Source organism: Theropithecus gelada, chromosome 5, assembly GCF_003255815.1.
Source record: "Theropithecus gelada isolate Dixy chromosome 5, Tgel_1.0, whole genome shotgun sequence".
In the NCBI taxonomy this organism is placed as follows: domain Eukaryota; kingdom Metazoa; phylum Chordata; class Mammalia; order Primates; family Cercopithecidae; genus Theropithecus; species Theropithecus gelada.
In genome coordinates, this window is record NC_037672.1 from 142,767,994 (window position 1) to 142,783,840 (window position 15,847).

The 15,847-nt window shown below is 40.5% G+C and overlaps 1 protein-coding gene across 3 annotated transcripts in view; it reads right to left on the reverse strand.

Moving 5' to 3' along the window:
- ZNF827 (zinc finger protein 827) overlaps nucleotides 1-15,847 on the reverse strand; it is a 175,112-nt gene that overhangs the window by 9,554 nt on the left and 149,711 nt on the right. For all 3 annotated transcript variants that reach the window (XM_025386277.1, XM_025386278.1, XM_025386279.1), the window contains exons 9-11: nucleotides 12,306-12,443; nucleotides 8,694-8,865; nucleotides 7,401-7,567 (exon numbers count right to left, since the gene is read on the reverse strand). In XM_025386277.1, the coding sequence (XP_025242062.1) occupies nucleotides 7,401-7,567; nucleotides 8,694-8,865; nucleotides 12,306-12,443 (477 nt within the window). The remainder of the gene's footprint in view (nucleotides 1-7,400; nucleotides 7,568-8,693; nucleotides 8,866-12,305; nucleotides 12,444-15,847) is intronic.

The window sequence follows — 15,847 nt, forward strand, 5'->3', positions numbered from 1 at the left end:
CTGTATTTCATATGTTCAAGAAGTTAAGCAGAGACATGGACGATATTAAAAAGATCTAAATAAAATTTCTACTGATGAAAACTGCAGTGTCTGTTGCCAGCAGTAATCCCATTAGACATGGCAGAGGAAAAGATGAGTAAACCTGAAGATAATAGCTACAGAAACTATCTGAAATGAAACACAGAAAGGAATTCCCCCAAATGAAAAGAGCAACAGTGAACTGAGGGATGCCTTTGGGAAGCTTAAAATAAGTTTAATTGGAATCCCTGGTGGGGGGGGGGGGAGGGCAGAGATTTGAAATGGCCAAAAATTTTCCAAATTTGAGGGAAATCATAAACCCATAGCTCAATGAACCTCAAGAAGAAGCTCAATGAACCTCAAGCAAAAGAAACACGAAGAAACCTATACAAAGGAACATCATAAATTGCTCAAAATCAGTGCTAAAGAACAAAATCCTAAAAGTAGTCAGAGGAAGAAAGATATGTGCAAATGAGCAAAAGCAAGGACAACAGTGGATTTCTCACTGGAAACTATGCAAGTAAGAAGACGGTAAAGCAGCATCTCTAAAGTACTGAAAGATATACTGCCAACCTAAAATCTTATACCCAGTAAAAATATATTTCAAAAATGAAGGCAAGAAACAAAAGCTTACATTAAAACAAATGAAGGAATTAATTCATCACCAGCAGACCTGAATTACAAGAAATGTTCAAAGCCCAGGCAGAAGAAAATGAAATCAGATATAAAACTGATCTACACAAAAGAATGAGGAGGCTGGAAATAATAAACACATGGATAAATTCATAATTTTTTAATTATTGAAATATCTTTAAAAGATACAAGTAACATTGTTTAAACAAAAATAAGTGTTTTATAGGGTTTATAAAACATTTTTTAAGTAAACATATGACAATAGCATTAAGGCTAGGAGGAGAGAAATGGAAGTCTACTAGTATGAGGTTCTTCTACAACATATGAAGTGGTTTAATCAATTAACTGAAGTTCTACTGTGATAAATTAAGATGTACTTTTTTTTGGAGACAGGGTCTCACTCTGTTGCCCAAGGAACGTACAGTAAAGTGATCTCAGCTCACTGCAACCTCCACCTTCTGGGTTCAAGCAATTCTCCTGCCTCAGCCTCCCAAGTAGCTGGGATTACAGGCATGCGCCATCATGCCTGGCTAGTTTTTGTATTTTCAGAAGAGACAGGGTTTCACCATGTTGGCCAGGCTGGTCTTGAACTCCTGACCTCAAGTGATCTGCCCACTTTGGCCTCCCAAAGTACTGGGATTACAAGCATGAGCCACCGCACCTGGCCTAAAGATGTACATTATAAACCCCAAGTAACTGGAGAGCTAGACTTTGTTCCTGGTTCAAGAGACTTGAGAATATTAAGATGTCAGTTATCCACAAAATGATTTATAGATTCAATGTGACCCCATAATTGTAGGTTAAGGGAGAAAACATAGGGAGACTATTCTTCAGTTCCCTTTAAATCAGTTAATTAAGCAATCTAGTGACTGTAAATGTTAGAACCTAACTTCCTTTATTAGGAGATTAAAAAATAAGTCCAGCCTGGCCAACATGGTAAAACCCCATCTCTACTCAAAATTCAAAAAATTAGCCAAGTGTGGTGGCATGTGCCTGTAATCCCAGCTACTTGGGAGGCTGAGGCAGGAGAATCACTTGAACCCGTGCAGGCAGAGGTTATGGTGAGTGGAGATGGCGCCATTGTACTCCAGCCTGGGCGACAGAGCAAAACTCTGTCTCAAAAAAAAAAATATATATATATATACACACACACACACACACACCCCTATGTGTATACACACACACACACACACACATATATACACACACACACTTCTAGAGTGTAAAATTATTGGTGTTGTGTTTACTTTTATTCCATTTTCAAAATTTTCTAGAGTGACCACATTTTTTAAAGTTTTTAAAAAGAGAAAGGAAGAAATATGTATCCACTTACAATGTTTTCAAATCCTGTTCCTGTCAGAACTGCACTTAGGGTCCAGGGCAGATAACTCTTACTTCGGTTCACAATTTTAAAAATCTTGCTCCTATTAGAACTGCAAGTATGTGACCTCAGTCACTGATCATGAGGAACAATGGCATATGACTTTAGACTACAGACTCCTCTCTTGGTACAAGAAAGCTGTGTGAAAACTAGTACCATTATTGACAGTTGCTTATCTTATATATTTAGCCAGCTTAGTTACATTTTCTAGATAGAACATTTTCAGTGGAGACCCTGAACCCCTGATATTGCAACTCCATCTTCTAATATTGGCCTGTTGCAAGTGATTCTTTTAAATTCGTTTTTAGAATTAAAACATATTAATTTCAACTACCATCTCTAAACATAGATTCAAGTACCCTTAGGCTTAAGGCACAGGCAGAAATACCTAAATTAATAAATTTATAAAGATACAATGTGCTGTGCCAGCCGCTCTGTGATGCAGCCCAGCCTGCTCAATATGTAATCTCTAGCCCAAACAGCCTCCCCTGTTTCTGTCCTCATCTTGTTTTGCTATGTCTGTGGGAAGAGTCATGGTGCCCTTGCCAGCAAGTCCAAGGCTAACTGTGACCCAAGTGATCATTTACCTTCTTCAGCATCACAAAGATCTTGGTGAAGGACACCTGTGCACAGGTGATGCAACTTCACACACTAGGACAACTAGCTGAAGAGAACTTAAAACACAAAACGAAACCCCTAAATACTGCACAATTTAAAACATCACAAATTAGGAAATTGAAACCATAAAAAAAATTACCAGTCATCTTGCTGCCTCAATATAGGCACTGTTACATTTTAGAGTACTTCTTTTCATTCTTAAAAAAGCAAGCACTTCTACTTTTAAGTTGTTTCCATTAAGGTTAAGAATAAAGACTCTAGATCTAGGCTGGGTGCAGTGGCTCATGCCTGTAATCCTAGCACTTTGGGAGGCTGAGGCGGGTGAATTGCCTGAGGCCAGGAGTTTGAGACCAACCTGGCCAAATGGCAAAACCCCATCTCTATTAAAAATACCAAAAAACAAGCTGGGTGTGGTGGCCCCTGCTTGTGATCCCAGCTACTCAGGATGCTGAGACACGAAAATTGCTTGAACGTGAGAGGTGGAGGTTGAAGTGAGCCAAGGTCACGCCACTTTACTCCAGCCTCAGCAACAGAGTGAGACCCTATCTCAAAATAAATAAATAAATAATAAAAATAAAAAATAGATCAAAAAATAGATCAGAATACATGAGTGTGAATCTCACCTCTACCACTTAGTAGCTGTATTATTTTGAACAAGATACTTAACTTTGTGCCTCAATTATCTCATCTATAAAATGGGGATGATATCAGCACTTGCCTCATATGGTTGTCGTGATAATTAAATAGGTTTTTATATGTAAATCACTAAGAACAATGTCTGGGATCATGGTAAGCATTATAGAAAATATTATTATTCTATTATAAAACTTACATAATAAAATGTAATAATAATGATAACTAATACTTTGTATTTTCTCATGCTATTTTAGATATTTGTACATAGTTGGCTCTCAAAAAATTCATGAAAATATTTGCATTGTTTTAAATGATTGTATTATATCTGTGGAGGGGATTAGTCTACTTAGTTTCTTAAAATTAAACTTAAAGTTAAAATTAATATTTCACTGATTGAATATTTTCCCATGAATAAATTCCCAGAGATGGGATTACTGGGTCACAGGGCATTACATTTTAAGCCTCTTGGCATATACAGCTTAATTAGCTTCCAAGGAGTTTTACCACTCTGCAGGGCAACAGCAATGTGAGTACCAGCATCATCCCAGCAACAGTGAGTATTAATACCAAATGTTCTCCTAACTTAACAGGTGGAATATAAGCCTCGAGTTTTAGTTGGACTGCCAGTGAGGTTGTATGTGTTTCCTTATGTAAGTGGTTAGCTTTTATTCCCTTCATTGTGAACTGACTGCTCATGTCCTCATATCCTCTGCTAATTCTTCAATTAGAGGCCTAAAGATTTTCTTAACAGTTTATAGGAATATTCCATGTGGTAAATATATTAACCTTTTGTCATTTTTGTAAACACATTTTTTCAGACCCAGGTTTTGGTTTTCCTTCTCTTTTTCTGTTATTTTTTGCAAACTGAAGAAATTTTTATGTGTCAAATCTCTTGATTGTTTTCATTTGTGCTTTATTTTATCACTTAAGCTTTTACAAATCCTTCTTGCTCTGTAAGCTTGATAAATATTCTATTTTCTTCAGGCTTTTCTAGGGCTGACTTGTTAATAGGGATTCTGTAAGTTATCTGGAATTTATTTTGGTGCCAATGTGAGGTGAGGTATTGATGGCTGTATTTTCCAAATAGCCATTCAGATTCCTCAATGCCATTTATTGCAACATTTAGAAATTGCAGCAAAATTTGCATTGAAGAAGTCACAAGCACCAGACGGGATATTTTCCCCTTGTTGATATTCTCTGCAGGGACAAGATACCAGACGGTGGGAGAAAGGTGAGGACGGGTCACTATGCGGAAACGCCTAATGAGAGGACAGTTCCTCAGGTACCCCCTTAACATCCCACTCACAGGCATGCCTGGAGTAGCAGAAACCCATAAGAAAATGTGAGAAAGCATGGGTTCTGTAGGAAACTAAAGAAAATGTGTGCTGTTGATTAGAGCTCATCCTGGAGATCACAACTTCACTTAGGTAACAAGATAGCGTGGCAGATTTCCTAAGGTACTGAAATAATAGGTGACTTTTCCTAAGACAGGAAAATCAAATTAGAGAACAAGGCTCATAGAATTAGAGAATCTTAGGCCTAAGGGCATCTCCTGCACATCTGAAAATACAGGGAACAGATGGAGGCCCAGATAAGTTAACTGAGGTCCTACATTCACAGTACTACTGATGGTACTATAGGGTCTAGGACCTGGATCTAGAATTCAGTGTGTGCTTTCCTCCATGCCAAGTAACTGCCACATAGATTACAGAAATAAGTCACTAGGACTCTAAGGTTCAAGCAATGGCCGCATCTGAGTAGTTTTCTTACTTAGCACGCACAAAGGTGCATAGATGAGCTTGCACACAAATATATTCATTCACTGAAGAACACTGATTCCCCACTTGTACTGTAGGGCCTGTTCCAGGTGCTGAGATACAGCAGTGAGTTAGACAAGCTCCCTGTTCTCGGGAATACATACTGCTATATATGTCATATAACATATATATTGCTTTTTATGTCATATAGCATATATATTGCTTCATATCATAACTTTGCAATAATCCAACTTACTAATTTACAAATTTAGATTGATCTATTTTGGGTCAAACTCAAACACCTCAAAACTATACTAAAAATAGGAAACCCTTGCTGTGAGACCATTAGCTTATAACAGGGGTCAGCAAACTACAGTCCTTGGGCTCAAATGAGCCTCCTGTTTTTAGAAATAAAGTTTTATTGGAACATGACCACGGCCACTCATTTGCATATTCTACTTTCAAGTTTCAACAGCCGAGTTGAGTACTAGTGACAGAAACTGTATGACCTGAAAGCCTAAAATATTTACTATTTGCCCCTTTGAAAAAAGCTTGCAGGGCCCTGGTTTATAAACTAGGTTTTAACCTTATTCTTAGAGCAGCAGCAGCATTAAAGGCTCCTACTGAATTAAAAAAGAAACTTCTTTAATGCATTTCACTCTTGGGTGACTGTACTAACAAACAAGATATTCTTTCCTGCTAGACAATGAGCCCTGAGCCCTGCTACATCAGAGAGAACACGATCTTTGCTTCATTCCCTGTGGTAATTACGAGGTATGTGTTTGCACTGGTTAGTTGTGAAGTTTCCACTCATGACAATGAAGCGATGACAAGTCCAGCTTCTTCCTAGTCATTTGGTTTCTATGGTTTCCGTATGGTGGTATGGGCGTGGAGGGGGCTTTGGAGTAGGATGAGAGGGAGGAAGGTTTTCAGCTGGGTTCAGGTATACTTTGGGGTAAAGAGGGTTAGAATGAAGGTTAACAGAAAGGAGAAAAAAAAAGACTATCTGAAAAGCCAGTGGTAATGGAAAAGAGTTTGGCCTTTTCCTCCATCAGCCACTCCAGAAATGCTGAATTTAATTTGTCTTCAACATGGGTTTCCCAGCTCACCTGCTGCCCACAGGCTAATGTGGTTACAGTCAGACAACTGACTGTAAAAATGGCACCTTCTCACTCAGCATAACAGCTCTCTGCAGACCTCCAAGTCATAGCTGCTCAATTTACTGACAAAAACAAGCTTTTATTACTGTTGGCACCACTGAGCCAAAGTGGCCAGAGAAGCATAGAGAGATCCTTCTCTGCCGTGTACATCGTCAGCACAACTGTCAGGGAAATTCCCCTTCCCGAATCCTTCAAGTGCTGATGAAGTGAGGGGCTGATCCAACACCCAGGGCTGGCAATCAGCAACATCAGCTCTTAATTTGTAAGCCCCGCAAATGCAGAGGGAGCTCCTCCTCATTCTCACTTAATGACTCCTTGCTGGTATCATTTGTAACCATCACTTGTGAGCGTATAATTGCATGGTGAAGTCAGAATGTTAACATCAATAAATGGAAGAAGTTAAGCAGAGTGGCAAGAAGCTTAAATAACAGGCGAGCACTGGTGAAGCCTTGGCCATGGCCTAGACAGTGATGGGTTTGTTTCAGGAGAATCTGGTTTTCTTTGGCCGTGAACACACATGCCATGCGTCATTAAGGAGAGCGTCAGGGCTGCAGTTTCACTGGAGAGGAACGGAGCCTACAGAAGTAGGTGTGCAGTGCCCTGGCACGGGAAAACAGAAAGGTTCAAAGCTCTGCCAAGTGTTTCTCGGGGCTGTCAGAACAGCAATGATACAGAGAGCAAGCTCTGGAATGAAAACTGTTCTGGGCTGAGTTTCAGTAGTCACTGAAACTAGTGACTGCAGCAACCCCTAGTTGCTGACCTTGGATGGAATACCCCACCTCCGTTAAGCCTGTTTCTTCACCTGTACTGTACAGTGTGATAACAGTAGTATTCGCTTAGAGGGTTGCTAGGGGCTTAAATGAGAGCCAGTGTGCAAAGGCGTAAGACTGGGGCATTGAAAGACTATCACACATGGTGATGAAGAAGAGGATCAGGATGAGCAACAAGCAAAGAGCTCAGCACCTCTCAACCACATCTGAACTTGGGAGTCTTTCAGAGCAGTGAGGCACAAGGCATGCCAGGAAACAGTATTATGACTACAGGGCAATGTGGCTCTCATGCCTTGGGAAAGTCCTTCCTTCCACGGAAGGAAAGGGCAATGTCTCAGGGTGGTGGGGATGCTTCGCCCAGGTGGCAGGTGCTCTGGGGTGCAGGGGATGGAGGAGGAGTGTGAGAAGGACAGACAGGAATGGTCACCTGTGTGCTTGGTGCCAATGTGAGTCTTTATTTCTGCTTCCTCCATGGTGACGAAGTCGCAAGCAGTGCAGCAGATTGAAAACATCCACTGCTCCTTGTCCACGTGGAGTGACATGTGGCTGACAAACTGGACATTGAGCTCTGTCTCAAATCCACACACGTGACAACTACATGAAAGGGTAAAAGAAAAGAGGGGGAGAGAAAAGGGTGACACATACTTCTAAATGTGGGCTGTCCATTTATACACAGTACACTCAAGAAAACTGGAATTTGAAACACATTTGTCTTTCCACCAAAAGGTTTTACATTAGAAAATTCTTCTGCTTTCTGGGATGCCTCTAAAGTAGTCACTGTGCCAAACAGACTAAGGCCCAGCATCATGTAACAATCACATATGTATTATCACGATGCTAAATCATCATAAAGTTAATTTAAAACCATGGATTCCAGATGCTGCACATCACCTAACTGATTTCCTTTGGGCAAAGAGATGCGGGGTAGCGTTGCCAAGGTATTTAGTGGTGCTGGTACACTGATAAACTCAGAGAGCACCTCACAGCCCAGGAGCCTCTCTCTGGCTCTGGAAACCTTCCCTAGTAGCAATGAAAGCACATACAGTTTGTTGTATGGCACTCCAAGCAAGAGGCTACTCTATCTGGGACAACTTCTGATAGAAGCCACCCATCCCTAGAGACATTCCTGCAAAAGGAAGTTTCCACCAATCAGTATGGCATATCTCTAGGGCAAGATCTGATAGACAGCCAGAAACTTGGGGGTTTTATGACCATCAAACCAATATTGATTCATGATTGAATACAGAAACGAAACATAAAATCCAGGTACTAAAGGGTGATACAGCCAAGGGGAAATATGTAATGCCTCTGGGCTATTTCTCTGGGGTTCTCAGATTTACATTTCCTCAGCTTTTTTTTTTTTTTTTTTTAAGCAATTCTTAGGGAGCAGCAACACACTCAGTTACAAAGGTTGGAGCTTCTGAGCGGAACAGACCTAAAAATTCATCGTCCCCAGAGCCCAGTCACTGTCTGGAGCTCCACCCCAGAGAGCCACCTCTAAGATCATTTCTCTTTCAATTAATACTACCAGGGGCACCCAAGCCAAGAGAGGAGTCTGTGCAACTGCAGGGCTCAATCTAAGCAACGAAATTACTCAAATGAAGGCCAGGCTATGACTGAGAAAAGGAGCCTTGTGATGTATGCCCACAGCAGACAGGTAGGAAATGTTGAAGCCAAGAGTCTGAGAAAGGCAGACTAGCATGTTCCATCTGCAACTCACCTGTAATAATAAGGATGTTTCTTCCCGTCACTGCCTTCAGAGGTGACGGCGCTGACAATGTCCTCGGTGTCTGTACTCACCAGCTTCACGGAATGGACAGTCAAGTGCTGGTTCAGATTTGCACGGCACTTAGCAGCATAGGGGCACAAGTGGCATTTGTATTTTCTTTCCTCTGGGGGAGAAGGAACAGGAAAAAGCCCAAATCGTTTTCAAAAAGGAAGTCCCAACACCTTGTAAGAATCACTTAAAGGTATAAAGGAAAGAATGGTTCAAGTCACATCTCAGATGGCAACAATGGTAATGCCTTGGAATTGTAAGTATCTAAAAGTTTTTGCCCAGCAGGTCACTCCTGTATTAGTACTTTTAAATATCTCCGGCTGGGCACTGTGGCTCACACCTGTAATTCTAGCACTTTGGGAGGCGGAGGCAGAAAGATCCCTTAACGACAGGAGCTTGAGACCAGCCTGGGCATCACAGCGAGACTCCGTCTCTACAAAATTTTTTTTTAAAATTAGCCAGGCGTGGTGGCACAGGCCTGTAGCCCCAGCTACTTCGGAGGAGGAGGTGGGAGGATTGCTTGAGCCCAGGAGGTCAAGGTTACAGTGAACCATGATCACATCACTGCACTCTTGCCTGGGTGACAGAGGTAAACCTTGTCTCAAACAAAACAAAACAAAACAAAAAAAGAAAAAAAAGTCCCAGGGCAACTAGAATAGATAACCTGTCTTTTTTTTTTTTTTTTCCTGGACACCCACAGCCCCTTTTCCTGATAAGGTAAGCCCCATACAGGCCAAAATAATATTTTGTGCGTGAACAAGTGTGTGTGTGTGTGCACCCCATGTTTCAGTAGTGGGTGGGTGCTGAGCAGGGGAGGGGGAATGAAACACAGCATTTGCAGGACTGCAGTGTAAAAGAGGCCTCATCATTTTCCCTAAGCTCCTGGCTTGGGTCAGCCAAGAAATAATAATAATAAAAAAAAAAAAACTAATGAAATTAAGGGGAAAAAATGCTGTGTGAAATAATTTAATTGGAAATTTCATTTTACATAAATAAAATAAAGAATTTCTATTAATTTCTTAATGGAAACCCTCTCATAAAACTGACAAATGTTTCAGTATCATTTCCAGAGTGGCATTCTGAATTCGTTTGATTAATCAAGCAAATTAAAGTAAAAGGAGCAGGCTTTGCTTTCATCATACAGATAAAGGTAATAGCAGAAGATGAAGGAAAGAACAACTCCAGTGTTCTATCCTTGATGCTTACTTGGTATTACTGAGCCCAGCTTAAAGAAAATACCTCTCTTCTTTAGTTCACAGAGAAGAACACGGAAACAAAATATGAGACCATTATTATTATAGGTGGTCCCCAACATCCTGAAGGGCTGGGATCTGGGCTCCGCAGGGTCAGGGGAGGAGCCCTACCATCCAGATAAAATGTGTCCTTTCTTTAGAAGTTTTGCGTTTGTATGCATAAGTGAGGTTGGTAAGTTTTGTTATTAAGGTTATGCATCCTCCATAAAGTGAAACTGTGGAGCTTTAAAAATCTTTTTCTATCATTTGGAAAGGTTTAACAATGTCGGAATTTCCTCTTCTCAAAAGGTTAGAAGGAACTCACCAGGGAAAACTTCTGGACCTGATGCCTTTATTAATGATATGTCCTTCATAATTTTTCCAAATTTCCCTTTGGGAACTGATTGATTCAAGTCTCCCCCTCCCCCCACTTTGGGTCAATTTTAGTCATTCTGTTTAAATGATCTATGTTATCTAAGTGTTCAGCTTTTTTTCTTAGAGCTTCATTATTCTCCAGTAATTCTTTAACATCTTCCACACTGATGATTAGGCTTCCTTTTTCATTCCTAATTTTGAGTATTTTTGCTTCATTTTCTTAATCAGGCTTAAAAGGATTTATCTATTTTATGGCCATCTTCTTTCTAGACTTTGTTGTTTCATCAATTCCTTAAGATGACTGTTAAGTTCCTCTATTTTTGTCTTTCTCTAATTAAAATGTTTACGTCTATAAATTTCCTCTGACTAGAGCTCTTGCTGTTTGCTCCTGGTTTACGTATGAAGTGTTCTCTGTTTCATTCCTTTTAGATGTCTGTTATTTGAATCTTTATTTTCTCCCTTTTTCTTTGGTCCAATTAGGCAGGACGTTTTATTGACCCTTACTTATTTAAAATTTCATCTAAGTATGCTCAGAGAATGTGACCTTATAAAACTCCACTTTTTTGAACATGTTAAAGTATTCTTTGTGGCTAAGTATATAACTAAATTTTGTCTTTAGTGGAATTTAAGATTAAAAATATTAAAAATATAAAGAGAAAAGACACCAGTCTGGGCAGCATGGTGAAACCCCGTTTCTACAAAAAACTTTTTGTTTTTTTTGAGACTGAGTTTCACTCTTGTCACTCAGGTTGGAGTGCAGTGGTGCGATCTTGGCTCACTGCAACTTCCACCTCCCGGGTTCAAGCGATTCTCCTGCCTCAGCCTCCTGAGTAGCTGGGATTACAAGCGCACGCCACCACACCTGGCTAATTTTTGTATTTTTAGTAGAGATGGGGTTTCACCACTTTGGCCAGGCTGGTCTCAAACTCCTGACCTCAGGTGATCCACCCGCCTTGGCCTCCTAAAGTGTTGGGATTATAGGTGTGAGCCACCATGCCTGACAACAAAAACCTTTTATTAAAAAATTAGCCAGGCATAGTGGCAGCGTGCACCTGTAGTCCCAGCTACTCAGAAAGCTGAGATGGAAGGATCGCTTGAACCCGGGAGGCAGAGGTTGCAGTGAGCTGGGATGGAGCCACTGCACTCCAGCCTGGGTGTCAGAGCAAGACCCTGTCTGGGGAGGAAAAAAAAGACAAAATTAATCTTGTCCTATTAATACTTCCTGTCTTGCTTTTTAAATTTTGTGTGATGTATGAAACCTTTATTTTGAACTTTTCTTTATCATTTTGTTTTTGTGTTCCCTGTAAAGAAGATACATCTGGATTACTTAAAAACCTGATTTCAATGTAAAAATGGAAATGTCTGATTTTATTATTTCCATCTTGCTTTATGTTTACTACTGATTTTACCTTATGTCTTTTTGTCTTCAATTATTTTTGCTGTGTGGACTAAGTTACTATTTATTCCTCCTTGTTAACTTGGTTGCCTTCCCTTTCCCATCTCTCAGAACCAACCATATTTCTCCACAATTACATGTAAATAAAGGCAGAAGCTGTTTCTCCACCGAGGTGCCTTTTCCCCAGCTGCTCTGACCCATCACAATAAGATAAAACCAGTAAGATGGAGTGTGTCCCCCTGTCCTGCACTCTCAGGATGAGCTCAATACATTTTTTTTTTACAGAATTTAGGAATTTTACCGGAATAAACCTAAATTGTGTATATTTTCTCATCAGTCCTACTTGGAACTCAATGAACCCTTTCAATACAAATAAAAAAGCCTTTCCAAGGTCTTCTTTAAACATGCCAGGCAAAACGGCTTGAAAATGTCAGGATAAACACATTCCCAGCGCTTCCTGTAACGCCTCTCTTAGAGAAACTCAGCTTCTGGAGAGTAAAGAAGTTGGTGATGGAGCATGGAGGGCTGACAGCCCAGGCCCCACTCACTCACCTGTGTGCAGCGACAGGTGTCGGGACAAGGTCTGCTGTCGGCCAAACACTTTCCCACACACGTCACAGGGAAAAAGTTGGTCATTGAATTTCCAGGATGGTAATCCATTCCCTGCCTCTAGGACTATCTTTTCTGTTTCTGGGTCAAAAGAACAAAGCATCATGAGAAATAAGGCAACAAGAATACATTTTCTGTTAGTCAACATTCAGAATTTCAGCAGAGCCTTCCCTCTGAAGAACGTGGCTAGTAACTGCAAATGAGTCTCCGCAACTGGTTTGCATGCTCATTTCCTGTCTCTAAGAAGGCCATTCTTGAAAGCTGTGGTGGCAAGTGGATTCCGACACCCGTCAAATCTTCAGTATTTTCTGTCTTTCATCACTGAAGACCAGCCAACTAACCCTCTAGTCAGTTGACAGCACTGTGCCCAGTATACAGCAGATACTCAATAAATACTTGTTGAATGAGTTGCCTGACTTGCATGTTAAAATTCCAGAAACATAGGCTCTTGCCACAAGACAGTAAATAAAGGATTGTAGGCTGGGCTTGGTCACTCACACTTGTAATCCCAGCATTTTGGGAGGCTGAGGCGAGTAGATCACTTGAGCTGCAAAGTTCAAGACCAGCCTGGCCAACATGGTGAAACCTTGTTTCTACTAAAAATACAAAGATTAGCTGGGCATCATGGCGGGTGCCTGTAATCCCAGCTACTTCAGAGGCTGAGGCATGAGAATCGCTTGAACCTGGGAAGCGGAGGTTGCAGCGAGCTGAGATCACACCACTCCTCCAGCCTGGGTGACAGAGTGAGACGCTGTCTCAAAAAAAAAAAAAAAAAAATTGTAAGTCTCAGATTCTGATGTGAAAACAAATGGTGCTATCCCTTGAAAGGAAATATACTTTCATTCTCTTTAAGAAGAAAGCTTTGCTCTTCATTCCAGTTTGAGCAAAATCCTTAATGAGGAATTTGTGCTAAGTAGACTCAGTGATGACTACCGCACACTGTGCCACAGAAAATTCCCTAATGCAAGAATGAACCAGAATTTCCCCAAAGGTCTCACATTTGGGAAAACAGTGAGTCCCACAAGTTGTCCACCCATAATTCATAGCCATGAACGAAACAAACGGACTTTAATACATTCTGTAATCATCTTAAAGAGTTTTTATTTTCTCATTCTTATCCCTAGGATTACCTTTAATCCTAATTCATGTTTCTTCTTGTGGAACTGTACCAGATTATATAAACATTCCTTCTATGATAATGTCATAAAATAGGTGACAGAGAACACCAGGAAGAAGGAAGGAGACACTTCTAAAAGGACACTTGAATGGGCCACTGATAGGCCTTTCACCTCACTTTGAAGATGAAGACAAATGATACATTAAGTTAATATCTTGTCTTTTACCTCAGTAAATCATTGCAAATCTCCTTAAAGCACAGTGCTGCATTTAGAACTGGACACCATGTGGTGATAATTGAATGGTGGTAAGAACTTCTCACAATCTAAGCAGATGAAAATGCTCACAACACGAGTCAGAGAGAACATCAGAAGAAAGAACTTTATTTCACACAATTTGGTTAAAACTGCTTCCCAATACAGGCTTCCACCTGTATGTGGATAAATCAATGGGATCAATTTTCATTTGAATGATTTTCCAGATAGGGTAATCTAAGGGAAGAAGAAACAAATATGAATGTATGTCTGGAAAGGGGAGGAGGGGAAATGATGGTGAAACTGCAATAATGTTCGCTGTGAGGCACCTGCCAGTAATCCCAACACTGATAAAGCACATGAATTGATTTATCTGTGTTTGTTAAAACGTAGCACTTGGGGCCTTAGGGAGAAGAGTTGCTCTTATTAAAGTAGAAATGTGTGACTAAAAACCTCTCAAGGGGAAGAGAATTAAAAAAAGGAAGTTGAACTTCTGAGAACAAGAACTACTCTTAGACAGCTGTCCTTGAGTACAAGCAGTGGGCATTTCAGCTGTGCAGTGAATTTCAGTATATCAGTAGCTCCTTTTCAGTGTATAATAAAAACAGTGCTTCCAAGAACGATAATGGTAATAATTATAAGGAGAGGTCAAGAGGGTGCAGGGTCTCTTAATACATTCATAACAAGAATGAATGAATTGGGTCAAATACCAAACAAGTAGATGCAATTAAAAATAGATAAGCATCTTAATAAATCCTTCAAGTATCAGTCATGTACTCAAGAAGTTGAAGCATCATGAACTGTCTGATTCCTTCCACTGGTCTTAGAAAATGATGAAAGCACAAATCTCATCATGTCTTGTTCTGTATGCCAATGGCTCCTCAAGGCCACACTTCTGGCTTCTGAGTCCTTCATGGCCTGGCTCTGGCCACCTCCCACCACCCAAATGCTTGGCAAAGTAGACTGCTTGACTTTTCAGGAACAAACAATTCCCTTTTAAGTATCATTGCTTTTGAATCAACTGTTCCTCCACCAACAGCTACTCCCCACAACTACTTCTGTACAATAAACTCAGACTCAATTTGAAGCCCCATCTCAGATTTCATCTCCTTGGTGAAGCCCTGCCCAATTCCCAAGGAAGATTTAGTCATTTCCCCTGCTCTGTCCCAGGGCACTTTTATGAATATTTCCATTGTACCACTTTACCTGTTATATCACTTGTTTACATATCTTCTATAAGCCATATATATATATATATATATGCATATAAAACACCCAGTATAGTCCAACGTGAAGCAGTGCTCAGTCAACACGTCCCCTGGCCTCCCTCCCCTGGGGGAAGGGTTCTGCATTATTTATTTGTGTATCCTCAGCATTAGCACAATCTCTGCTACATAAGAGGTGCTTAGTATATATTTGTTGAGTAAATGAATGACTGAATAAAAGGGTTCAAGTAAGGCAGAGAATAGACATTATTCTTATTTTATAGAGCAAAAGACTAATAATTTAGTAGCATTCATTAAGGCCCATGGCCAATTCAGAATGAAAAATCAGGCTACCTGCCTTTTGAATTACTGTTTTAACTCAATTCACTAACTGCTTTCATGATTCTATTAGTGGAAATGTTTGCAGTCCTGAGCCATACCTCCAAAGGCTCTAAATTCTTACCTCTTCCCAATAGCATCAAGCCCCAAGATGATTCCCTTTATGATGAACTCTGGCAGTTGCTATTTGTCAGTTAACCCAACAGTCATTGTCAACTTTCCTTATCCCCTGACTTCTCCAGCCATGGAAGCAGCTGGGGTAGCCATGTGCCAAAGTTCTGAGAAGGCTTTTGCGTTTCCGTTAAAATGAAGGATATGACTAGTATTGCCCCTTTCTCTTTTCCAGCCTTGATCACAGAAGAAATGGTTAGGACTCTGGCAGCCATTTTGTGAATATGAGGCATGAAGACAAAAGCCAACTGCCAAAGATGGAGAAAGGGAAAGATGGGAAAAGTATAGGTCCTTGATATGGTTTGGTTCTGTGTCCCTGCCCAAATCTCATGTCAAATTGTAATTCCCAGTATTGGAGGTGGGGCTTGGTGGGAGGTGACTGGGTCATTAGGGGTGGAGT